Source organism: Equus caballus, chromosome 22 (genome assembly GCF_041296265.1).
Source record: "Equus caballus isolate H_3958 breed thoroughbred chromosome 22, TB-T2T, whole genome shotgun sequence".
NCBI lineage: Eukaryota > Metazoa > Chordata > Mammalia > Perissodactyla > Equidae > Equus > Equus caballus.
The window spans coordinates 45,108,456-45,134,562 of record NC_091705.1 but is presented as its reverse complement, the minus strand read 5'-3'; the positions used below and the strand labels follow the sequence as shown (position 1 = coordinate 45,134,562).

General features: G+C 49.1%; 1 protein-coding gene across 3 annotated transcripts; it reads left to right on the top strand.

Moving 5' to 3' along the window:
• The first annotated feature begins 454 nt into the window (after positions 1–454).
• Positions 455–24,608, top strand: CTCFL (CCCTC-binding factor like). 3 transcript variants are annotated; one of them, XM_070247245.1, is made up of 12 exons: positions 455–844; positions 1,743–2,305; positions 2,731–2,956; positions 6,408–6,578; positions 6,857–6,990; positions 9,242–9,362; positions 10,042–10,191; positions 12,231–12,391; positions 14,032–14,214; positions 20,851–20,974; positions 23,043–23,236; positions 24,049–24,604. In XM_070247245.1, exons 1-11 carry the CDS (start codon positions 469–471, stop codon positions 23,192–23,194), a joined length of 2,361 nt encoding a protein of 786 aa, XP_070103346.1. In that variant the 5' UTR covers positions 455–468; the 3' UTR covers positions 23,195–23,236; positions 24,049–24,604. The 3 variants fall into 3 exon arrangements, with proteins under 3 accessions (XP_070103346.1, XP_023482562.2, XP_023482561.2); XM_023626794.2 differs by having other exon boundaries at positions 23,046–24,608; XM_023626793.2 differs by having other exon boundaries at positions 23,043–24,608.
• The last annotated feature ends 1,499 nt before the right edge of the window (positions 24,609–26,107 follow it).

The window sequence follows — 26,107 nt, the reverse complement described above, 5'->3', positions numbered from 1 at the left end:
GGGTCCCCCTCTATTTCCCCATGTCTATCCCCGCCCCCATCTCAACGCCCCCTGCAGGTTCCCCCACTGGCCTCCTCATCCATCTCCCCAGGGTCTCAGCGCCCCCTGTGGGTCCCCCTCTATTTCCCCATGTCTATCCCCGCCCCCATCTCAACGCCCCCTGCAGGTTCCCCCACTGGCCTCCTCATCCATCTCCCCCAGGTCTCAGCGCCCCCTGTGGGTCCCCCTCTATTTCCCCACGTCTATCTCCTCCTCCCCCGTCTCAGTGCCCCCTGTGGGTCCACCCTCACTCCCCTCCTCATCCATCTCCCCCAGGTCTCAGCGCCCCCTGTTGGTCCCCCTCTATTTCCCCACATCTATCCCCTCCCCCCGCCCCCATCTCAACGCCCCCTGCAGGTTCCCCCACTGGCCTCCTCATCCATCTCCCCCAGGTCTCAGCGCCCCCTGTGGGTCCCCATCTATTTCCCCATGTCTATCTCCTCCTCCCCCGTCTCAGCGCCCCCTGTGGGTCCACCCTCACTCCCCTCTTCATCCATCTCCCCCAGGTCTCAGTGCCCCCTGCGCGTCTCCCTCTATTTCCCCACATCTATCCCCTCCCCATCAGGTCTCAGCACCCCCTGCAGGTCCCCCCAACCCCGCCTCCCCCGGGGTCGTCGTCCATCTCCCCCTCCCCCCTGGCCCCGCCCCTTGCTCACTGTCCCTTTCCCGCCCTGCGGCTGCGCACTGCCATCCTCGACCCTCGCGCCCGGGCGGCTGGCGGCGAGCAGCGGCTTGCAGCACGCGGAGGCTCAAGGCGGAGCCCAGCTGGCTGGGGCGGGCCAGGCGCTCAGGCTCCGCCTCCAGGGTGAGGGGCTGCCCGGGGGGCCAGCCTGCGGTGGCTCAGAGCACAGGCTGCTCGGGCGTGGGTGTGGGCGGCGGGGGAGGGCCCGGCTGGCGGCCGCGTGGGCGGGAGGCCCAGGCTGCGCTGCCGGGAGGGTGGGGGCGCCCCAGGCCCGGTGGGTGCGCGTGCGTGCGCGTGAGGCCTGCTTGGCCAAGGCTGGCGGGCTAGAGGTTCTAGGCTCAAAACCTGCGGGCCACAGATGGTGCTCGGTCTGAATTATGCAATGGTGGAAAGCTTGCTCAGGCCTCACCTGGCTAGGCTTAGAATGTGCACTAACCCAAACCCTGCTCAGGCCCCTGCTTGCTAGGCCTGGAACGTGCATTTGCTGGAAGCCTGCTCAGGCCCAAGCTTTCTAGGCCTAGAATGTGCACTAACCCAAACCCTGCTCAGGCCCCTCCTTGCTAGGCCTGGAACGTGCATTTGCTGGAAGCCTGCTCAGGCCCAAGCTTTCTAGGCCTAGAATGTGCACTAACCCAAACCCTGCTCAGGCCCCTCCTTGCTAGGCCTGGAATGTGCATTTGCTGGAAGCCTGCTCAGGCCCGAGCTTTCTAGGCCTAGAATGTGCACTAACCCAAACCCTGCTCACGCCCCTCCTTGCTAGGCCTGGAACGTGCATTTGCTGGAAGCCTGCTCAGGGCCAGATCTTTTGGTTTTAGAATCTTCTGGACAGACACCTGCTTAAGCCTAAACCCTGCTTAGGCTCAGCCCCTCCTAGGCCTAGGCTGAGCCAACTTAATCCTGGCCCCTACAAGGCCCAAAGCGTTTTGAGGCGAGAACCTCATCAGGCCTGGATGTCCCCGAAGCCTGCTAGGTCCAGACCCCACTGTGCCTTACCAAGACCACTCGCTGCTTTCTCAAACAGGCCCAGCCACCATGGCAGAGACTGAGATCTCAGTCCCTTCTGAGCAGTTCACCAAAATCAAAGAACTGGAGTTAATGCCAGAAGTCCTGGAGGAGAAGGCCGAGGAAGATGGCGTGTGCACAGTGATGGAGGGCCCGAGACCTGGCGAGTTGGAGGCCCAGTGCACCTATGAGGCCCTCCAGGCGAAGATGCTGGAGGGAGGGCAGGAGCTGGTGCTGGTCCCCACAGAGGAGAGCCAGAAGCAAATTCTGACCCTGCAGACGGTGCACTTCGTCTCTGAAGATGTGGAGCTGCAGGACATCAGCTGGCTGGCCCCTGAGCACCAAGAAGGGGTGCAGGTGGTGGTGCAGCAGGCCGGCAGCGGGCTCCAGCCGCTGCTGTGGCTTGAAGAGGGGTCCCTGCAGAGCCTGCACCAGTGCCTGGCCGTCAGTGGCCAAGAAGAGGTGTACGCCCTGCAAGAGATGCAGGCGGTGCAGGTGCACGTTCTGGAGGGGAACGCGGCCGCAGTCGGCGGGGACAGTGAGTTTGTGGTGAGCCTGGCTGAAAACACTGGCCTGATTAAGGTAGGGCTGGTTTCAACAAACGAACCCCTTACGCAGGGAAAGAAACCCAGAAAACTACTTTTTTAAGTTGCTCTTTGTGCAGTGTTATGTGTGGAGAAGCAGTTTAAAGTTAAACACAGTGAAAATAATGCCCAGGAAAATCCTGGGAGACCTCCTGTTCTTTTTTAAGAGTTAAAAAAGTTGCACTAATTAGAATACTATAAGGTACATTGTGTTTAAAAAAGAAAAAAGCTTATGTTTCACCCTCAAAGCTCTTGATGCTTAATAATTACAGCTTAAGCATTTCAGTTGCAATGGACAGTCTTTTGCGCTGCTTTTGTTTTTGTTTTTCTTTATGTATTCTGTGGTTACATCAAGGCAAGGAGTTTAATCAGATTGTAATTAATAGTATCGTATTTGTTTGAATACTTATTCTTGCTCGTTAGCTTGAGAAAGGTCTGGAGGAAGCCCAGCTGGTGGCTGAAGGAGGGTTCAGCGGCGGAACAGAAGAGCAGCTCTTTCTCTTGGAAGCTGGGCCGGGCAATGAAGGAAGAGAAGAAATTATTCTGACGATGTCACGCTTAAACGTGGAGGAACAAGAAGATAAACCTGCATCTGATCCAGCGTGTGTTGAAAAAGCCACCTCTCCAAAAGATCACAAAAAGGCAAAGGGTAGGCCAGTTCCTGGGGTAGGAGAGGCTGCCGGGAACGGGGCGGCTCTTCCTTCCGTGGAAGGAGGTGGTAGTTGACGTTTTAAGTGGTTGACTCTCGGTTGCTTTCAGAATGTCAGGAAATGGGAGAAATTTTAAACTAATGTTCTGTATTGTGAATCAAATCCAAAAGAGTTTTGTGTTTTGCACACAAACGTTTTAAAAACACGGTAAAGACGTTCCAGCGAAGCACTGTGCACGTAGAGAGAAGGGGGGGCCCTGACCTGCGCCCTAGTTTTCAGCCCCGTGGGGGTGGGGCTGGTGGAGAGGAGAGCCGGTGCTGCAGGGCTGGGAGTGATGTCCGAAGGCAGCAGAGGTGCCATCCAGGGAAGAGGATGTCTGGGTGAGGCCAGGAGGGGGGACTCGGAAACCATTAAGACTGGGATCAGCGTTCCTGGCAGCAGGAGTGGCCTGTGGGTGTGGCTGCAGAGTGTGTGGCTTCTGATGAGGGTGGACGGCTCTATTGTGCCGGGAGAGCCACACAGACGGGTGCTCGGAGAGGAAGATCGGGCGAGGTGAGGAAATTACATCATTAAAACTGAGACCGCATCACGACAGCCCACAGGGTGAATTTGACCCTCAAAAATTATTTGTTTGGCTTTTAAAAAAAATACTAGTTTCTTGGGGCCGGCCCAGTGGTGTAGTGGTTAAGTTCACACACTCCACTTCATCCGCCTGGGGTTTGCGGCTTCGGATATCCCAGGTGTGGACCTACCCACTGCTCATCATGCCATGCTGTGGCGGCATCCCACACACAAAATGGAGGAAGATTGCCACAGATGTTTGCTCGGGGACAATCTTCCTCGAGCAAAAAGAGGAAGATTGGCAGCAGATGTTAGCTCAGAGCCACTCTTCCTCACCAAAAAAAAAAACAAAAAAACCCTAGTCTCTCACTTATTTAAGTGAAGAGAGTTCACCCCTAAAATCTCCATTTCTAGCTCATTTTTAAAAAGTCATTTCTGGCAACACTCAGCTCTGTTTCCTTCCTCCAGGAACAGGTGGCGGGGCTGGGAAGTGACTTGGTTTAGAAAGCCGCATTGCCACCGCCGTCCCTCCTTCCTACCTGTGGTTAGAGTCGTTTAGTTCGGTGTATTGCCTCTGCTTCAGTAGGTGGCAGAGTTTGCAACCTTTGCTATACATTAGCTTCTCAGATTTTTAAACCAAGAGATTATACCCCCAAATCCCCAATTCCTACCTCATTTTCAGCTTTTTAGTATATTCACAATTTTTTACAACCATTGCCACTAATTCCAAAACACCTTCATCACCCCCAAAAGAAACCTCAACTATTAAGCAGTCACTTCCCACCCCACCCGCTCCCCAGCCACTGGCCACCACCATTCTACTTTTTGTCTCTGTGGCTTTGCCTGTTCTGGACGTTTCTTCTACTTGGAATCAGGCACATACAATATATGGCCTTTCGTGTCTGGATTCTTTCGCGTAGCACGTGTTTTCAAGGTTCTTCTGTGTCGTGTCAGCGCTTCACTCGTCGTTGCTGAACAGTGTCCCGTTGTGTGTATCCACCGTGTTTTGTTCATCCGTTCATCCACCGAGCAACTTTTAGGCTCTTTCTGCCTTTCGGCTGTTGGGGGTGACGCCGCTGTGAGCATTCACGTACAAGTGTGCGTTGGAACACCTGTTTTCACTTCTTTGGGGTGTGTACCTGGGAGCGGAACTGCTGGGTCTTCTGGTTACTCCGTTTCCCTTTTTGAGGAGCTGCCAAGCTGCTTCCCACGGCAGCTGCGCCGGTTTACATTCCCGCCACAGTGCATGAGGGTTCCAGTTTCTCCACACTCTCACCAACACATTCTCCATTTTTAAAAAATTACAGCCATCCTAGTGAGTGTGAAGAGGGATCTCTCTGTGGTTTTGATTTGCGTTTCTCAAATGACTAATGATGTTGAGCGGCTTTGCGTATGCATGTTGGCCGTTCTTGGGTCTTCTTTGGAGAAATGTCTGTTCAAGTCCTTTGCCCATTTTTTAATTGGTGCCTGTATTCGTTTCCCGGTGGCTGCTGGAACAAAACACCGCAAACGAGTGACTTACAACAACAGAAGTGTGTTCTCTCACGGTTCTGGAGGCTGGAAGTCTGGAGTCACGGTGTTGGCACAGCCACCCCCTCTTGGAAGGCTGTGGGAGCAAATCTGTTCTGAGCTTTTCCGTTAGCTTCTGGAGTTGCCAGCAATCCTGGCAGTCCCCGGCTTGTAGATGTGTCAGTCCAGCCTCTGCCTCTGTTGTCACATAAACTGTCCCTGTGTGTCTTCCTTTTCTTATCAGGACACCAGCCATTGGATTAGGACCCACCCTCACCCAGTAGGACCACCTGAACTTGAGCACATCTGCAAAGCCCCTACTTGCAAATAAGGTCACATTCACAGATATTTGCCGTTAGGACCTCAGCATATCTCTTGGGAACATAATTCAATCCATAAACCTTTGTTCCAAGTTTGTTGAGTGTTTCATCGTGGAAGGATGTTGGAATTTGTGAAATGCTTTTTCTGCATCTGTGGAGACGATCGTTTTTGTTAATATGGTGCGTTACCTGGATTGATTTTCGTATTTCATATGGAACCACTCTTGCATTCCTGCGATAAATGCCACTTGGTCGTGGTGCACAATCCTTTGCCGCCCTCCTGGATTTGGTTTGTTGCTGTTGTGTTGAAGTTTTCACATCTGTGTTCGTAAGGGATATGGGTCTGTTGTTTTTTCTTTTGGTGTCAGAGTAACACTGGCCTCACAGAATGAGTTCGGAAGTGTTTCCTGTTCTTCTAAGTTCGAGAAAGATTGATGTTCATTTTTCTTTTAGCATTTGATAGAATTCTGCAGTGAAGCCGCCTGGTCCTGTGGCTTTCTTTGTCAAGAGGCTTTGATTAATGACTCGATCTCTTTATTTGTTACAGGTCTGTTTAGATTTGTTACAGGCCTGTTGGGATGTTCTTCTCCAGTTGGTTTTTGTAGTTTGTGCGTTTCTAGGAATTTCTCCATTCCGTCTAGGTTATCTAGTCGGTTGGCACACACCTGTCCACTGTATTCGCTTATTATCCTTTTTGTTTCTGTGTGGTTGGTAGTAACATATCCACTTTTCTTTCTGATTTTAGTTATTTGAATTTTCTCTGTTTTTTCTTGTTTACAAGTCCAGATAAAGGTTTGTCAGTGTTGATCTTTTAAAAAAACCCACTTTTGGTCCAGTGGTCCTCTGTCGTTTTCTGTTCCCTGTCTCATGTATCTCCTCATAACTCTTGATTATTTCCTTCCTCTGCTCGCTAGGGGTGCAGGGTTTCTCTCTTTTGTCTGGTTCTTCAAGATGTAAAGTTAGGTTACTGGTCTGAGCTTCCTTTGATGTGTTTAATGGAATTGGGACATCTAAAGAAAGATTTTTACAAATGTATAAACGCTGTGTCTTCTTCTTGCAGGAGGAGAACGAACCTTCCAGTGTGACGTCTGTGGGTTCACCTCTTCTAGAATCTCGAGTTTTAACCGTCACAAGAAAACTCACAGCAATGAGAAGCCCCACACGTGCCACCTGTGCCTGAAGGCCTTCCGCAGTGTGACCCTTCTGCGGAACCACGTCAACACCCACACGGGTAAGACCACCGAGAAGCGATTCCCCGTGGCTGGTCCACCCATTTCTACTTTAAAATAATGTGTTGTTTTAGACTTTCGTTTTGTCTTTTCTTCTTCAATTTTGGTTAAAAATGTTGAAAGTCACAGAGATTTTCTCACATCTGTCTGGGTTATTTATGGTTTAAAGAGCCTCTTAATTTTTAAAACATTTGCGACTGAGTATAATTTATGTTATAAACTCCTATGAAAATCTATGGTTAAATCTTGTTTTAATAGGAAAAACTGTGTGATTTTACAGGAACCAAGCCCTACAAGTGTGGCGACTGTGACATGGCGTTTGTCACCAGTGGAGAACTTGTCCGACACAGACGTTATAAACACACTCACGAGAAACCCTTTAAATGCTCCATGTGCAAGTACGCCAGCGTGGAAGTAAGTGCACTCTTGTCCCTGAAGCTTTGTGGCGTCTTCTCAGAAGCAGCCGTGAAGGTCGTTCAGTTAAACTCACGGCAGAATCTCTTACAAAATAGTTTTTCCTAAAGATGTCATTCACACCAAATCTAGGCAGGAAATAATAGGCGTTCCATCTTCTAAATTTAAAATAGAAAATTGGGTTTCTTTTTTTCTTTGATTATCGAAAAGTGAAAGCAATAGGTAAAGGGGTGCAAATTACAATTAAAGTGACTTGTGATGCTTGAGAGCTAACTCTCAAATTTGTCACAAAGTTCCCCCCAGTATCTTCTGTAATTCTCGGTTCCACAAGAGCAAGGTGTGTGCTCCGACCTAGAAAGCAGGTCAGTCTGAAGCTTTGCTGGAAGTTTTCACTTTACCTCCACGGCACGTGGGCAGATACAGAGCAACTTGCCTGAAGATCTAACCAGCCATTTCCACTGCTTGTCACAGAGACCACCCGTTTCAGACTTCAGTCACGTGTTGTGGTCACTTCAACAGACTGTCTTATTTGTACCTTCTCGCAGATTTAGCGGGTCTCTGGGTGAAACAGTAGCAGAACACGATGCCTGCTTTCCCGTCTCAGTTTCCCGCGATTGATGTTAAGGGCCGCCCTGTCTGGGAGGGCGCCTGCCGGCTCCTGGGGCCCAGCCCGTCGGGAAACGGTGATACACTCGAACAGAACTGAGTGAAAGGGGACAGCTCGAGTTTAAATATAGGAATGAGGCAACTGTGTTTCATAAACTAGGAAATTCCATGCACAGGGTCACACTTCGATTCCAAGAATCTTTTTCTGCTATTATGGTTTTTAAGAACTACTTTTCCTCTGAGTTAAAGGTTATGCCTGTAGTATGAAAGCATGAAATGAGGGTGTCAAAGAACGAAACCATCTGAGATCCTGAGCCCGGGGTGGACTTCTTGCTGGTGTCCTGTTCTCAGTGCAGATGCCCAGGCCCCCTGACACCCTTCCCGGGTGGGTGGTCTGCACGCAGCCCGCGGAGTGGTCGGCCTCGGCCTGTACACCCTCTGCTGCTGCCTTGACCCCCGTTTTTGCAGTTTCCAAGTCTTGCCAGGCTGGTCTGCTTTAAGGGAGCGTAGCCTGAGCCCCTCTCTGCACCACACCACCCTTCCACGTACGCCAGCAGGACTGTACGGGAGCTGTGGGGTCGGCTGCACCAGCTCCGAAAGCCTCCCTTTTGAAGCTGTCCAGAGAAGGTGCATCCACAGCCTTCTTTGATCCTTCACACCGCTCATCCTATCAAACCCTTCATGCTATCATTTTAAAAATTCTTTTTATTTCGCTTTCTGATGTACTTGAAGCCATCTACTTTTCTTCTGAAAATCTAAATTTTTCCGTTTGGATCTTGGTTTCCATTCTAAGTCTTCTTTTGTTCTTGAACGTTCCTCAGGCTTGTGTGTGCCTGTCGATTTGGGGGAGCCAGACGGAGTAGCCTTCCCGGGGTCACGAGCAGGGCTGGCGCGGGCCTTCCTACATCCGTAGCCTGGGTGTGGCTGCTGGTCCACTGAGCCCCGAGGCAGAGAAGGGCCCGCAGAATTCAGGCGAATTCAGAGTAAGACAGTCCAGGAGGTGATGGAACAGTCAGGCAAAAAGTAGTCAAATGGGAGGTAATTTGTTTGCCTTTTAACTAATTGCCTGGGATATTAACTAATCAAATTAGAGTTAATTTTCTTCAACTTAAAAATTGCTTCTTATGAGAAACTCCTGACACGTGGCAGCCATCCCTAGTGGGGAGGAAGGCCGTCCTCCATTCACGTGCCCTTTAGGGTCCACGGAACTCGGAGCCGTGACGGTCCACTGACGAGCTGATGTTCCAAGGTTCCCACTTTATGTGCAAACAGAAATCTTCTGGCTCTGCACAGTCCGCGTGATCTAAACTTTCCAGCTCTTGAGCGTATGTTCCTTAGGAATGAAAATAAAACCACGGATGGCCCTGAGTGGCTAGGTTTCAGTTTCTCCCTGGTAAAGTGCAGTTGAGCTGAGTCTCTTGAAACGACCCCTCTGGATCCCCCGAGGGTCTCACACACGCGTCACAGGAAGAGAATCCTCTGCAGCAGAAAATAAAAAGTCGCGGCTGGTTCAAGTTCTCGTGTGTGAAATAGGCATTGATTTTAAAATGGGATGAGTTTGGACGTCTTGTACGATGCTGGTTGTTTGAAGACTCGGCAAGCGTGGAGCTTCCGTCGTGGTAAATCCCTCTCGTTTGTCCTCCAGGCGAGCAAGCTGACACGGCACATCCGCTCGCACACGGGGGAGCGGCCCTTCCAGTGCGGCCTCTGCAGCTACGCCAGCAAGGACACCTACAAGCTGAAGCGGCACGTGCGGACGCACTCAGGTACCGGCCCGGGGCTTGCAGCCCTCTGGGGAGCGTGTGGTCCGCTGTCAAAGTGGGCGCGTGGAAGTTACCCTTTGGTGGCAGAATTAAAGCTCACGAGTCAAAGTGAATTTCCCGCTGCCTTTGGGACGTGGGGCTTTTGATCTGTACCTTTGCGTTTATTTTGCGTCAAGGGAGCCCCGTAAATCCTGTGCTGACCCACCGTGAGGAGTAGAACTTCAAGTACTTGCTTCCACACGTGTTGCAGGGGATTAAAAGTCAGCTCCTTAGTTCATCCTTCAACTCTAAGGCAAAATATAAAGCCAAATGTGCTGGTTTCAGAATAGGCTTCCTCTGCATTTTGTTGTGTAGAGCATTACGTGTGCGTCTCTCTTCCTTATGTAACCCCACGGGGAGGAACTGGCTGGCTGTCTTGAACCCACAAGTAGCCACCAGCTGTTAGGGGAGTCGCCCGTCTGGACTGCTGTCACACGGCTGTACTCAACATACCGTTGTTTGGGCTGGATTTAGGAATCTTATAGGAATATTACTAATTGGGGGGTTAAACATATAACAAAGGGGCTGAAAAGGGGGCTTGGGACAGAAAGAAAAGCTTTGGGCTCCGGTGTCCTTTGGCCAGGATCTGGGCTTGTGGGGTGAAGCCACTCTGCAGGGGTCACCTTTGTCATCCACATCACAGGCGAGAAGCCCTACGAATGCCACGTCTGCCACGCACGCTTCACCCAGAGTGGCACCATGAAGACACACGTCCTGCAGAAGCACAGCGAGAACGTCCCCAAATACCAGTGTCCGCACTGTGCCACCATCATTGCGAGGAAGAGCGACCTGCGTGAGTGTCGGCTTAGCACACTGCCTCTGACTCCAGCGTCTGTGGGCTCCTTGGGGTCCCGCCCTGGGCCAGATTCCGGGGACCTCGAGGACCTGCAGCCCAGCCTGGGGATCTGCGCCGGGAAGACTTTTCTTCCGCAGGTCCTGTGGTGCCATCTGGTGGCGGGATGTCATCAGTGCACTGTCACAGCTTGTTCTCAGGGGCATGCGCAGGACACGCGATGAGTTCTCGTGGCATTTCAGCTCATAGAGCACTTCCAGGGCTGTTATTTTAGTCCTATCTTGAGCCTGTTTTTACAGATGATGGAGCTGGGGCTCAGAGACCCGGGCTGAACTGCACCGGAGTCCTGTGACAGGGTGCCAGGGGGTGGCCTGGCTGCGGGTTCTGTTCTCCGTGACATTCAGCAAAGTGCTCTCCAGCCCTTGCTGGGATCCTAAGTGGCGCTGGAAGCTGAGGGTCTGAAAGTAAGAGCCTGGACAGTTCTCTCCGTAAAACTCACTTTGTGTCATGCCTGTGACACGAGATCCACGCTGTGACGTGTCCGCCCTCCTAGTGGAGCAGGAGCGGGCCTCACTGTGTGCGACTCTGATGCCAGACGCTGGAGCCTGGGCTCCGTCCGCCTGCAGCGAAAGCAGCCGGGATTTAGCCGTGGGCAGCAAGGGGGGAAGTGAGTGAACCGGCCTCTCTCCTTTGTTTCAGGGTCCCTGGCCTCCTGTTTCCCATGATCTTTTTTTCTCTTCAAAATACATAACCCTGTATTGCTCAAAACATGTTAGCAAAAATACAGAGTGACCAGTTTGCCCAGAGAAATTCTGGAGATGAGATGCTCTGTTTTGAAAACATCTCTGAAAGGGTAAAGATGAAGCCTGAGCTTTATTTTTCATCTGGAGCATTCTGTCAGTGTTACTATAGCTACGAGCGTGCCGCACACACAGCGTCTGTAGGGCACGAGGGGCAGAGCCTGTGGCTCAGGAGGGAAACGAGACTTTTGTGACACTGTAGCGAAGAGATACAGGTCATCTCCCACCCAGTGCGTGGCACTGCGTGTGCCCCAGTCTGGTGCTTTGTGAACAAGCCTGTCGTCACCAGGTGAGAAGTCAGGCTCTGTAAATGACCGAGGCAGCGTGTCCAGGCCCCACCCCCACCAGCAGTTGTCAGTTTTCATTTAGCCTCTTAACACAGAGGATCTCAAAACTGCCATGCAGAGCCCGGCCCCATGGCATAGTGGGTAAGTCCACGTGCTCCACTTTGGCAGCCTGGGGTTCGCAGGTTCAGATCCCTGGTGCAGACCTCCACCTCATCAAGCCATGCTGTGGAGGCATCCCACATACAAAATAGAGGAAGATTGGCACAGATGTTAGCTCAGGGACAATCTTCCTCACCAAAAAAAAAAAAAAAAAAAAAAAAAAAAACCCTGCCATGCTTTACACTCAGTTGAGCAGAAATTATCCTAGAGCAGATCCAGTCAGACCTTACTGCATGTCTCAGGTCAGTTATGATGTAGGAAAAAACAGGGCATTGACTTCTAACATCTGGACTTTTTTAAAAGTTAAAATACAGAAGTTATATCTTTTTATGTAAAACCAGCTTAACAATATCCTAAAAATCCACCCACACCATGATAAGGTTCTCAAAGTGCTTTGTTAAGTGACCGTGTCAGGTCCAATCGGCCCTGCCTTACGTAACAGTTAACTCCATATGGCAAGGGCGTTAGAATGGGGGTCAGTGTGCTGTTCGTTTGGAGCAGTGGTTCTCAACTAGGAATGGCGTTACCCCCGGAGACGTGTGGCCATTTCTGGAGGCATTTGGTTGTCAGAACTAGGGAGGAAAGGGCGCTATTGGCCGCTGGCGGGTGGAGGCCAGAGATGCGCTAAACCTCCCCCAGTGCACGGGAGAGCCCACCCCGCTCTGCCCAAGAAGGAGTCAGCCGGCCCGTGTTAACAGTGCCGAGGTTCAGAAACGCTGACCTAGAGGGCGGGGGCCTCGGCTTCACAGGAAATCACCCTCTTCCCGCATGTGACGTGCTGTGGCTGTTTCAGGGGTCCACCTGCGCAACCTGCACACTTACAAAGCCACGGAGATGAAGTGCCGCCACTGTTCTGCCGTCTTCCACGAACGCTACGCCCTCATTCAGCACCAGAAGACCCACAAGAACGAGAAGAGGTTCCAGTGCAAGCACTGCAGTTACTCCTGCAAGCAGGTGCCGTGCTGGGTCCATGTGGGGAGGCGGGAGGCGGCGGAATACGGAAGAAGGGAGGGTGGTGGCGGGATTTTCTGTTGCTTTGAAAACACTGGGAAGAAGCCATGCTTTAATAAAAGAGACTGTTCGGAAGAGCCAGAAGGCAGTGTGAGCCAATGGTTTACAACCACCCTTCCTAAAGGATGGTTCACAGAGCCCTCGAGACCAGTCAGGGCGATAGGGTCAGAACAGCTGTCATAATAAGGCTGAGGCATCACTTGTTCTTTGTGCTGTTAGCGTTGGCACCGACGGTGCAGAGGCCGCAGGGATGCCTCAGTGCAGTCAAAGCAGTGACACCAAACAGGATGGTCACCATGTCACCTTAGTGCACTGGCAGCAAAAATAAGGGGCAGTTTTGCTTTAGGATGTCCTTGATGAGGCCAGCCCAGTAGCATAGTTTGTAGGTTCACGCGCTCTGCTTCAGCAGCCCGAGGTTCATGGGTTCAGATCCTGGGCACGGACCTAGCACCACTCGTCAGGCTGTGCTGTGGCGACATCCCACATAAAGTAGAGGAAGCTGGGCACGGATGTTAGCTCAGGGCCAGTCTTCCTCACACACACACACAAAATGTCCCTCACGAAGCATCAAAAGTTATTAAATTTATTCAGTCTTGTCCCTGAAAACTCGCCTTTCTAAGATTCTGCGTGATGAGCTGGGAAGCTGGCATCGAGCCCGCTGCAGTCTGCCAGCCCCCCGGTTCTCTGGAGGAAAGTGGGGGTTTGAGTTACCAGCTCAACTAGCTGCTTTCTCATGAACCACCATCTTTACTTGAAAGAACAAGAGACAGACAACCTCTGCCTTTCAGTTGTTGTGTATGTGGCAGACCTTTTCCTGAAAGTAAGTGAAGTGACCCTGTCACTTCCAGGAAAACATGTGTTGCTGTGGGTACAATTTCAGCTTTCAAGAGGAGGTGAGAATTAGAATTTTGGAAAACTTCTGTCTCCCACTGCGAGCTTGGCGGCTTCCTGGTACTTGAAGACTTTTCTAACGAGATTGGAGTGATTCTAAGACTGGTTTTTTCTGAAGAATGATGAAATGTGTCAACACTTAGAAACTCTGTAACTCAGTAAACTGATGGTTTCCAAATGATCAATTGATTATTTTACAAAATCATGCTTGGGTAAAAGACCCATTCAAAGGAAAAGATAAATGAACAGATTTTAATGTAACAGAGTACAAAAAGTTCATTGTTGTGGTTTCAGATTTATATTTTAACCAATTTTTAAGAAATTACCACTTGTTGAGTTTTGGTGTAATATCAGAGAAGAATGTCCACAATTATTTGAAAAAATCATTAAAATTCTGCTCCCTTTTCCAACCACATATCTTTGAGAGAAGATTTTCTTCATCTGTTTCAACCACAGCGACATCCCCAGCAGACTGAAGGCAGAAGCTGGGATGAGAACCCAGCCGTGTACAAGTTTGTCTGTAGACGGCCAGTCCGTGCTGCTGCCCTAGCAGTGGGTGTTTGCTATGATTTTTCTTAATTGCATGCTCATCTTTGGAGAGGGAGAAAAAAAAAGCATACAAAAATAATGTCTAATACTGAAAACTTCCCGTAAATAGCTAAGCTGTTTGTTTTCTTCCTCTTCCCTCCTAGGAACGGCACCTGACGGTTCACACGCGCACCCACACTGGAGAGAAGCCGTTTGCCTGCCTTTCCTGCAATAAGTGTTTCCGACAGAAGCAGCTTCTAAACGTTCACTTCAAGAAGCACCATGACACAGATTTCATCCCAACTGTCTACGAATGCCCCAAGTGTGGCAGAGGCTTTTCTCGCTGGGTAAGCTCACTTCTGTCATGTGATGGCTCCTGGAGGAGGTCCCTCTGTCTCCCGGTGTCGCCCTCGGGAGTCTAAACCTGATGATAGGAGCTCGCCAGGACTTCACGTGCCGGAGGGAAGGGAAAGTGGTTATTAGTTTTTTGGAGTCACAAAACTCTTGAGAATCTTGTAAAAGTGTGGTCTCCCCTTCTGTGCAAAAAGACAATCCTACAACCAAAATCTTGTCGATAGTTTTGGGATGTCTCAGACTCCCCGAATTCTAGAGAACCCCTGCTTTCAGTGTAACATTTCAAAATTGTCCCCGTGAGTTAGATTGAGGCTCCTTCACAGAGAGAACGCAATTGTCAGAACATTTTCTGGACATTTTTAGAAAGTGCTGTTGGTACTGTGCTGAGAAATACGTTTCCTCTTCAATTTTGTTCTTTTTGGGGTGTTAGTTACCGATTGCTGCGTAACAAATTACCTCAAAACTTAGTGGCTTAAAACAACCAACACTTATTGTCTCACATTTTCTGTGGGTCAGGAACGTGGCTGTGGCTCGGCTGGGCAGCCCTGGCTCAGCGTCTCTCCTGAGGTGCAGGCAGGGCATCGCCGCGGCTGCATCACTGAGGGCTCGACTAGGGCAGGAGGACCCATTTCCAAGATGGCGCCCTCACATGGCAGTGGGCAGGGGCCCCAGTTCCTCACCACATGGACCTCTCCATTGGGTTACTCCCGTGTCCTCATAACCCAGAGCAAGTAAGAGAGAGCAAGGAGCAAGCCACGGTGCCTTTTGTCACCTCATCTTAAAAGTGACACAACATTACTTCTATCCATTAGAAACGAATCCCAAAGTCCAGCCCACACTCAAGGGCTTTCTTTTGAAAGGAAGAGTGTCAGAGAATTTATGGACGTTTTCCAACCCCCACAGATGGTCAGCCAGATCCTGGACAGTGTGGGCTCCGGTCTGACTTGATAAGAGTTTTGAATGATCTGAGGTTGAGTACTTTTGTGGAAAAAACTACCTTTTCTCTGAAAAGGAAATAGTAGGGTAATTGTGTTTTTCTGGGTAGCAGAGTGGAATAATTCTGGAGTATTAATGCTATTAGTTCAAAATACCAAATAGGAGTGGTGGCAACACTCCAGAAACAGTGTCAGTCACGCTGAGTTAAAGTTGTGAAGAAACTGCTCTTCGGCGTGAGAAACAAGAAAGCAGAGGAAAGAGCGGGTCAGCTCAGAGATTCCCTCGGAGCGTAAAATCAGAAGTTTTGAAACTTTTTCTTCCATTCAAGAAAGCATATTTGGACTTGCACCTAGAATATATAAAGAACTCCTACAACTCAATAGTGAAAAGACATAGACCCAATTAAAGACAGGCAAAGGATCTGAGTAGGCATTTCTCCAAAGAAGATAAACCAGTGGCCAAGAGGCTTGTGAAAGGATGCTCGGCGTCATCAGTCACTAGGGACGTCGGCATAAAAACCACAGAGAGATAGGACGTGAGGGCATCTGGCTGCAACAGCTGTCTCCCCGTTGATCGCCCGGGCTGGTTTGGCTGATCTGTCTGGCCAGGCGGGTGTCCTTTCCACCACCCTGTGTGCTTCCTTCCAGAAGCTGCACGCTTGGTCCAAGAGGACGACCTTCCCCGACAGGAGGACCGTTCTTCGCTCAAGGGTATAAGTCGCTGCGCTGCCCTGCTAGAACCTCCGAACAAGCTCTCAGGGTCCATTAGTAGGAGAACGTAGGGGACAAACTTCCAAGACTCCAGACGCGTCCAGATGGGGCGCTGCATGGGGCAGTCTGCCTTTCTTCAAAAAAAAAAAATCACAGTGAGCTGCCTGTGGGACCAGCCATGAGGACGGCTGCAATTCAAGAAGACAGATAATAAAAGATGTGGAAAAATTAGCACCCTCCGCCTTTGCTGGTGGTATGTTAAAATAGTGAAGCCGCCTTGGAAGACAATCTGGCAGGTCCTCAAAAAGTTCAGCATAAAGTTACCATATGACCCAGCGGTTCTGCTCCGAGGCACGTACCCCAAAGGACTGAAAACATAGAACCACACAAAAACTTATACACAAACATTCACAGCAGCATCCTTCTAACAGCCAAAAAGTGGAAACCACCCAGTGTCCATCAACTGATGAACAGATCAGATATGGGAAATCCCTTCAGTGGGATGTTAGCCAGAAAAGGGAGTGAAGTGCGGGCACGTGCCGCACCGTGGGCGAACCTTGAGGGAGCCGGGCGGCCGCATAGCATCTGACTCCATTTGTGTGAAATGTCCAGAGCAGGCAATTCAGGGAGACCGAGAGTAGACAGGGGTTGCCAGGAGCCAGAGGAGGGGGGCATGCAGAGTGACTGTTAAGGGTATAGGATTTCTCTTTGAAATATTCTAAAATTGATTGTGATGATGGTTGCATAATTCTTTGAAGAAACTAGAAACCACTAAATTATAAACTTAAATGGACAAATCACATGGTGTGTGAATTGTATCTCAATAAAGCTGTCTAAAAAATAAATGAAAGGAACTCCCCGGTTCCGGTTCTGCGTGTAAGGAGCCCGGAAGTCCTCGCTCCATCCTAACAAGTAAAAAGCTGGACAGACTGAGAAATCGATTGCTCTTCTAGGATCTGTAAGAGAGGGGAGGGTACAGGGCAAACCATGCCCCCAGGGTTGGAGAGACAGACAGGTGAATACAGGGCGTCACGGCTTGCCTGGGCAGGCACTCACAAGCAGAAAAACTGCGCCGGTGGGAAAACCTGGCCTGTAATTGATGAATTGCTGGAGGCTCAGAGTGGACACCTACAGAGAGTTGAAAACTAGAGAGGGATCTGCGTAGGGGGCCCCCCGACAATGTTATGTTTTACTACCAGGAGTTCAACCAGGTTCCCACAGTGAATGTCTAAAAAAATCCCCTTCCGCGTGGGGAGGGGGAAGAGAACCGTTCTGAGACCCCCCCCCCGGAGCCCTCTATTCTGAACAAGGCTGCACACTCCTTAACCAGAGCCTACGCTGATCATCAGAGCCTAGCTGAGCCGGGAAGGGAAATAGCCGACTCCAGCCCACTCCAGCCTTCCTGTCCCACCTAAGGGGGGAGGAAAAAGAAACTGAGGAACATGGTGAAGCTCATAGTGCAGAGGCGCAGACTGATTACAACCCTGAGACCTTCTCACAGGGCTGCAGATGCTCCCCTCCCCCACCTCACCACCGCGTCACTAGAGGCCCCCCGCACCAGTTCCTTTTACCTCGTCCATCGTGCCCAGGTAGCAGGAAAAAATAACAAGGCAACCCAAAAGGCGAAAACCACAATCGGAAGAGACAGAGCAAGCCTCAGAACCAGACACGGCAGGGATGTTGGAATTATCAGACCTGGAATTTAAAATGGCCATGATTAGTGTGCTAAGGGCCCTAATGGGTAAAGCAGACAGATAAAGACAGATAAAGACGCGAGAGCAGACGGGCAATGTCAGGAGAGATGGAGATCTTAAGAAAGAACCAAAAGAAATGCTAGAGATAAAAAACACTGTGACGGAAGTGAAGAGTGCTCTGATGAACAAAATCAAAGAAGATCTAAATAAACGGAGAGAGGTTCCGCGTTCGTGGGTGAGAATACTCAATACCGTCACGATGTCAGCTCTCCCCAGCTTGATCTGTAGATTCAGCGCGGTCCCTGTCAGATTTCAGCAAGCTGTTTTGGGGACGTCGATCGACACACTGATTCTGAAGTTCGTATAGAGAGGCAGAAGACCCAGAGTAGCCGACACGACGTGGAAGGAGAACAAAGTTGGAGAACTGACAGCACTCAGTGTCAAGGCTTACTGTAAGCCTCTAGTGATCAAGACGGAGTGCTATTGGTGAAAGAACGAATAGTTCAGTAGAACAGGATAGAAAGCCCAGAGGTAACCCCCGTCAATATAGTCAGCTGATCTTTGACAAAGCAGCAAAGGCAACACAATGGAAAAAAGAGACTCTTTTTAACAGCTGGCGCTGGAACCATTGGACATCCAAAGAAAAAGAAAAAAAAGGAGCTAGACACAGACCTTACACCCTTCAAAAAACCTAGCTCAAAATGGATCACAGACCTAAGGGTAAAATTCAAAGCCGTAGAACTCCTACAAGCTAAACAGGAGGAAACGTAGATGGCCTTGGGCATGGTGGTGCCTTTTTAGATAAAACATCAAAGACGGGATCCATGGAAGAAATAATTGATAAGCTGGGCCTCATTAAAATTACGGGCTTCTGCTCTGTGAAAGACAGTGTCAACAGAATGAGAAGAAAAACCACAGACTGGGAGAAAATATTTGCAAAAGTCACATCTGATAAAGAACTGTTATCCAAAAAAATACAAAGAACTGTTAAAACGCAACAATAAGAAGACAGCCGGATTAAAACATGGGCCAAAGACTTTACCAGACACCTCAGCCAACAAGATATATAGATGGCAAATAAACATGAAAAATTGTTCCATATTGTCTGTCGCCAGGGAAACGCAAACTGAAACAACAGTGCGGTACCACCACACTCCTATTGGGATGGTCAAAATGCAGCACGCTGACGCCGCTACGTGCTGGCGGGGATGTGGAGCAACAGGCGCTCTCGTTCCATGCTGCTGGGGATGCGAAATGGCGCAGCCGCTCTAAAACACAGTTTGGCAGTTTCTTATTAAGCTGAATAGACTCTTAGCATCCAGTGTAGCGATCAAGCTCTTTGGTGTTTACCCAAAGGAGCTGAAAGCTCACGTCCACACAGAAACCTGCCCACGGATACTTATGGCAGCTTTATTCATAACTGCCAAAACTTGGAAGCAAGCAAGATGTCCTTCAGTAGATGGGTGGAGATTGTGATACACCTAGACAATGGAGTATTATTCAGCACTGAAAAGAAAGGAGCTGTCAAGTCACGAAAAGACGTGGAGGAACCTTAAATGCATATCACTAAGTGGAAGACACGGATCTGAAAGGCCACGTGCTGTATGGTTCCAACTGAATGGCATTCTGGGAAAAGCAAAACTAAGGGGACGGTAAAAAGGTCAGTGGTTGCCAGGGGCTGGGGTGGGGAGAAGGATGACTAGGCTGTGGTGGGGATGTTGATAGTGGGGGAGGCTGCGCCTGTGGGGGCAGGGGCTTGTGGGAAATCTCTACCTCCCTCTCAATTTTGCCGTGAACCTAAAACTTGTCTTAAAAAGTCTTTAAAAATAAATAAAGAAAGAAATAGATGAAAGCATATCTGGATATTTGAATCCAGTTTAACTTTTAAAAAGTAGATTATTCGCAAACTTCTGCTCTTTAACACTCGGTCGTCACAGTGTGTCTCCGTATGGGAATGTCACAAGTCAGGCCCCGTTCGCTCCGGGAAGGACCCTGCTCCCTGTTCAGAATGTTGGCTTCCTCCTCTCTTGAGAAACGTTTCTCTGACACAAAAGTTTGTCGTATTACTTTGCCCTGTGAGTCCTAAATAGCTGAAATGTCCTGTAAGTTTTCTTAAAACCTTAATCCTCTTTTATAGGCTGGACATGGTTTGGTTTGGTTAGTTCCAAAACTGTCATCCATTGTCGTCAACCGTGAGGCTCGTGAAGTTATAGGTAGATGTGTGTGTGTGTAGACATATACGCAATTTGCTGGGGAAGGAACCGTTGCTTTTATCATATTTACAAAGGAATTCTTGACCCCAAAAGGCTTCGTTCATCCACAACCATCATATAAACCAGGGGCTGGCAAACTTGTCCTATAAAGGGCCAGATAGTATTTCAGCTTCACTGGCCGGAGAGTTTCTGCCCGAGCTGCTCAAGTCCGTCTCAAAAACTGACTTAGACGCAGAATTCGTGCATGATGTGGCCGTGTTCCCAAAAACTTGCTTTACAAAAACAATGGGCAGGCCAGCTCTGGCCCTCAGGCCACAGTCCGCCAGCCCTTGTGGATGAGCATAAAATGGAAGAAATTTAAATAACCTGAGAGATTTCCCCTCCACTTAAACGTGAATCCTTCCCCCTTTCTCCGTAAGCAGGACGGTCCTGCTGACGCCACACTCGCGTCGAAACGGAAACTGGATGGCATGTTTTACATAATCAGCCAATTTAATGACATGTCACAGCATCTTACTTTTGCCTATGAACTTTTCGATTAGTGAAAATGTTCTAACTTATTTTAATAAGTTTAAAAAATAGGCCAAGACTTTAACAGACCCCACAGCCAAGATGCTGTGTTCTTCCATGGGAATGTATCGCTGGTAGGCTTGCCTGGGAAATCGCGAGCTTCTCTTTGAATTCTGAATGTTGTGTGCAGTTTTAATAACTGTGCATAGTAGGTCAGCAGAGAAACCGGCCTGGCAGTAAAATCTGTGTGGTATGTTACTGATTTCCGTATTTCTGTTTTAACATCAATTCTCACTTTAGGGAGTAGATGCATTCTAGGAAAATAGCTTTGGTCTTCTCGTTGACTTCTATTATTATAAAACAGGGTTAAAAATAAACTAGCTTTTGGCTAGACCCAAACACAACAGAGGGGCTCACCTTTAAACAGTTCTCTTTGTTGTACGGGATGGTAAAGGTCAGCGCTGCCCGTGTCCCGGCACCCGCCTCCGCTCCGTGCGCTTTAAATCGCGTTCCTCCGGCGATGCCAACTTGGATTTTCACCATGTGCTCTCTCCTCTCCTCGACAGACTAACATGCGAAAACACTCGGAGAAGTGTGAACCGGGGCAAGAAAAGTTGGCCACCTCGGGAGAAGGACGAAGAATGAGAAGGAGGAAGCCGGCCGGCCCGAAGGAGGCGGGAAAGGAAGACGGTACCTCTTTTTAAACGAACTGGGTTTTAATTTGACAGTGATTTTCTTGGTATGACTTTGCCGGGGTGCTGAGCGTTACTGTGCAGGGGACGCGCCCAGAGCCCCTAAGTGCCAGACCCCAAAGGTGCCTGATCCCCACAGCTCTGCTGCGCTTCCTGCCACTGTGGGCAGGTCTCGAGCTTCCTTTCGCCCGGTTTGGTTATCAGTGACGTGGGTGGTGACTCACCCACCGCTCAGAGCACCCCCCCCCCCCATCACACGGGTTTGGCGGGGCGGAGTGACCGACATGCATGCTCCTGCCCCCCTTGCCCTCAAGGCGCTCATCAGTCGTGCTGGTGGGCTGTGGCGGGAGCCTGGTGGGACGCTGGGCGCCGAGTTCGTGTCCTAGGGCTGCTGCAGCAGACGAGCACAAACTGAGTGGTTTAGGACAACGTGGGTTTATTCTCTCACAGCTCTGGAGGCTGGAATTCCTAAATCAAGGCATCGGCCCTCTCTGCTGGCTCTAAGGGAGTGTCCTTCCTGGCCTCTCCCAGTTTCTGGTGGCTCCATGCGTCCCTTGGCTTGTGGCTGCGTCACCCCAGTCTGTGTGTCCATGGTCACATGGCTTCTCCGTGGTGTCTGTGTCTCTCCTCTTCTGTCTCTTAGACAGACACTTGTCATTGGAGTTAGGGCCTGCCTGGAAAATCCAGGGTGATCTCATCTCGAGATCCTTAACTTAACTATGGCTTCAAAGACCCTTGTGTCAAATGAGGTCACAGTCACAGGCTCGGGGCGTTAGGATATGGACATATCTTTTTAGGGGCCACTGTTCAACCCACTGCAGGCATCGCTGCTTTCTCCTCTGGCCTCAAGGGGCCCCTGGCAGAGCTGCCGGCATGAAGTCCACGTTCCAGAAGGGCACAGACATGAAAGCTCTTGTAGGTTTAAAAGTCAGTGATGATGAAGCTGGACGTATTAAAACATTTCCCATATTTTACATGGTCGGCTCTTGCACCCTAAGCGAAGTGTGAACTGAGACAAGTAACCGGCTTATGTTAGCGAAAAATACAACTTAATTTGCCTTTCAGGGTTTTTTTAAAGCTGTATTATCCAGATAGTTGTCTCACTTCTGCTTGTGCCGTGCTGGGGGGTCAGCGCATGTGCCCTGCCCGTTCACTGGCAGATACAGCCCTGCACTTCCCATCCAGCTCGTTTCCTTTTCATCCCTGAGAACTGGGTCTTAGTGCCGTCCCCTCTCCCCCGCAAAACATGCCTCAAGGAACCACCAGCAGAAATATCTTCAGGCAACTTTGAACTAACGAGGGGTAAAAAGCATCCTTAAGTGGGCCCGTCGTCTCCCATCCCAGTGGGCAGGCAGTCAAGTTCCGTGCTGGGCTTGGGAGGTAATTTGGAAAATGGGCAGGGCGTTGAATGTGGGTAGATCTCCCGTGATCTTCTGTTTTTAACCTCCCGGAGTTGGGCTGACTGTTTCAAAGCTGCTGGGGCCGTGGGCACGGATGCTTTTGGATCTGGGTGTGGCTCACGGGACCCAGGACAAGGCTTGACCCGAACTGACTCCATGTATGTGGATCGGCCCAAGGGACAGATCCTCTGCGAGCAGCTGTTTTCATTTCATCGGGGTCATTCCGTGGGCTCTGAAACAAGACTTGTGTGAGCATCCCCACTCTCTACAGTCTGTAGGACCCACATTCGCTCTACAGCTGTGGTTCTAAACCCGGGGGCAGTTTGGCCCCCCAGGGACATGTGGCGATGTCTGGAGACATTTTTTGTCGTCACAGCTGAGGAGGAGCTTCTACTGGCATCCGGCGGGTGGAGGCCGAGGCTGAACATCCTCCAGTGCTCGAGACGGCCCAGCCACAGAGCGTGCAGCCCTAAGTCTGCAGAGCTGAGCTCGGGAAACTCTGACTTAGAGCAGAGAGTCGAGAGCAGCGTATTTGTCCTATAAATGGAAAGGTCGTTTTTTAAAATGTTCGCTGCTGTGTTAAAAATTGTGGTTGTTTCCGAAATATCTTTGCACTGACTTCTTGGCTTTGTTTTAAATCTGCCAACCCTGTGCCTTTCCCCCAAGAAGCTGCTGCTGAGGAGGCTTCCGCTGCGCAGGGAGGACAGTCCCCAGGAGAGGCGGCTCCCGTCGAGCCCGGAGAAACCACGGCGGGAACCGAGGACCTGGACGAAGACGTGACCTGCGAGATGATCCTGGACATGATGGACAAGCTGTAGAGATGCAAGTTTCGTTTTGATGGCGCTTAACTCTTAATGCAGGTTAGAAGTTTCAGCATATTCTTTGAATTGTTTCTTTGAAACAATTAGGTTCATGACAAGGGATGGTCACAATTTTTCCAAAGTTCGAGGGAATGCCTAGAATTATTTACCTATTTTTTGACTGAATATTTCAAAAAACATTGCAAGTATTTTACAAAAGGCCCAAATCTTGAATTGGAGGATAAAACCTCAAACCTATGAATTTGTTCCCCTGCTGTTGGCAAGATGGCCCCCAATAACCAGCAGTGATTTTTGGATCATAATTATCTCGATTGCGGTGTAGACTATTTAGTGCTTCAGCAAACAGGCAAAGCCAGGAACCTTTTTAGTGAATTGTACACACCCATGATTTTTCTAATATTGTGATTTTAAAACATTAAAGACTAATTTCGTATCCTTTTGTATACAAATGAATTTTCCATAAAATTTAAAGCTATCATAATACTTTTAATTACAGTGGTTCTAAATTCAACAAAAAAAGAAATTAATGCTATTTTAAAAAACTGAGTAGAAAAATGAAAAACTCTAGATTAGACTAGAAAATGTCACCCAATATATTTTACTTTGGTATACGCGCAAGGTCCACTTTGAGATTTCACCTTCTGTCTTCGCTGTCCCTCGGCAGGCGTGAGCCCCCGCTTGCATTGCATTATTGCTGCAGTCAGTCCATCACCTGTTGCTTTGCTCAAACTGCTTTGTTTATAGATTTTAAATAATTGGCAGAGTGAGAAAAACATAAAAACCTGATAATGAAAGTGTAAAGAATTTGTGCTTTTTTATAACACCCTATAATGAGTATTTCCCTTTTCCAGTTGGAGAGCATTTTCCTGCCTTCGAGAAGCACATGAAATGTCCCTTTGGTACTGAAAATGAATTAGTGCCTGTCTTTGTAATGAGTCCAATTTTTTTCTTAGCTCAGCAGCTGCTTTTGCTGTGAACTTTTCTCCCCATATTTTAAAATCATTCATAGGTCCTAAATCCAAATTCTTTTTTTCCAGCTTCATTGAGGTATAGTGGACAAATAACATTGTAAGATATTTGAAGCGTCCATTGTGATGACTTCACATATATGTTGTGAAAGGATTCCTCCATCTAGTTAACTGATTTCAAACTCTTAAAGTGCTGATGTGTTGTTAAGATAACCCAAGTCCAGAAGCCCTGTGTTAGGTAAACGTGTGCAAGCCGCTTCCCAGCAGGCAGGGCGTTCTGTGCTTTTCGTGAGAGCAAATTAATTGAATTCACATGATAAGACTTAAATTCTGTGGTCTCTGGTCTGCTGTCATTGTGACTATTTGCATTTTTGTAATAGTTTCTTATTCTTTGACTTGTTTAAAGATGTTTACCTCAATAAAATGAAATGACTTAAAATGGCTCTCTTTGTTAGACGTGAATATGGTTCTGAAAAACGTCCTCTTCGCCTGTGAGCGTGTGGGGAAACTGGAACCCTTGTGCCTGTGGGTGGGAATGGAAAACGGTGCAGCTGCTGCGGACAACAGTATGGCGGTGCTTCAAACAATTACAAATAGACTGACTGTTTGGTCTGGTTATATACCCCAAAGAACTGAAAGCAGGTCTCAAAGAGAGAGCTTATATCCATGTTCATATCAGCATTGTTCACAGTGGCCAAAATGGAAGCAACCCAAGTGTCCACTGATGGATGAGTGGGTAAACAAAATGTGTTTAGACCTACACGGGAATATTATTCAGCCTTAAAAAAGGAAGGAAATTCTGACACATGCTACAACATGGATGAACTTCAAGGGTATTACGCTAAGTGAAATAAGCCAGTCACAAAAGGACAGATTCTGTATGATCCCACTGATACCAGGTCCCGAGAGCAGTCAGATTCCTAGAGCCAGAGAGCAGAAGGGGGGTTGGATGAGGGAGCGAATGGAGAGTTAGTGTTTAATGGGGACTGAGTTTCAGTTTGGGAAGATGAAAAGAGTTCTGGAGAATATACTTCACACTGCTGATTTGTATACTTCAAAATGGTTAAGATGGCAAATTTTATATTATGCATTTTCCTACGATTAAAAATTAAAGTGGAGGGGTCAGCCCCATGGCCGAGTGGTTGAGTTCTCACACTCTGCTTCAGTGGCCCAGGGTTTCGCTGGTTTGGATCCTGGGTACAGACGTGGCACCGCTCATCAGGCCAGGCTGAGGCAGCGTCCCACATGGCAGAGCCAGAGGCACTCACAACTAGAATACGCAACTATATACTGGGGGGCTTTGGGGAGAAGAAGAAAAAAATAGTTTAAAAAAAAATTAAGGGGGGGGTGGCCCAGTGGCACAGTGGTTAAGTTCCCGTACTTCTCTTTGGTGGCCCGGAGTTCACCGGTTCAGATCCCAGGCGTGGACATATGCACTGCTTGACATGCCAGGCTGTGGCAGGTGTCCCACATATAAAGTAGAGGAAGATGGGCATGGATGTTAGCTCAGGGCTAATCTTCCTCAAAAAAAAAAAAATTAAGGAGCCGGCACAGTGGTGTGGTGGTTGGGTTCTTGTACTCCGCTTCGGTGGCCCAGGGTTTGAGGGTTCAGATCCAAGATGTGGCCTGTCAAACCATGCTGTGGCGGCATCCCACATACAAAATAGAGGAAGATTGGCACAGATGTTAGCTCAGGAACAATCTTCCTCACCAAAAAGAAAAAAAAAATTGAAAAAAACGTGTTTGAAAATGCAAGCCCAGTTGGTATCTAAACACCATCAAAAACTCCTCAGAAAGTCTTGTTTAAGTAATTTGCAGCGTTTTGCATGTACCGTGTCGGGTGAGATATCGTGTAGAGCTACGTTGAGCTGGTCGGCTTTGATTCAATTATGAGCCCAGACGCCTGGACCGCAGGGGAGCCTCGGCTGTTCCCAGAGCGCGT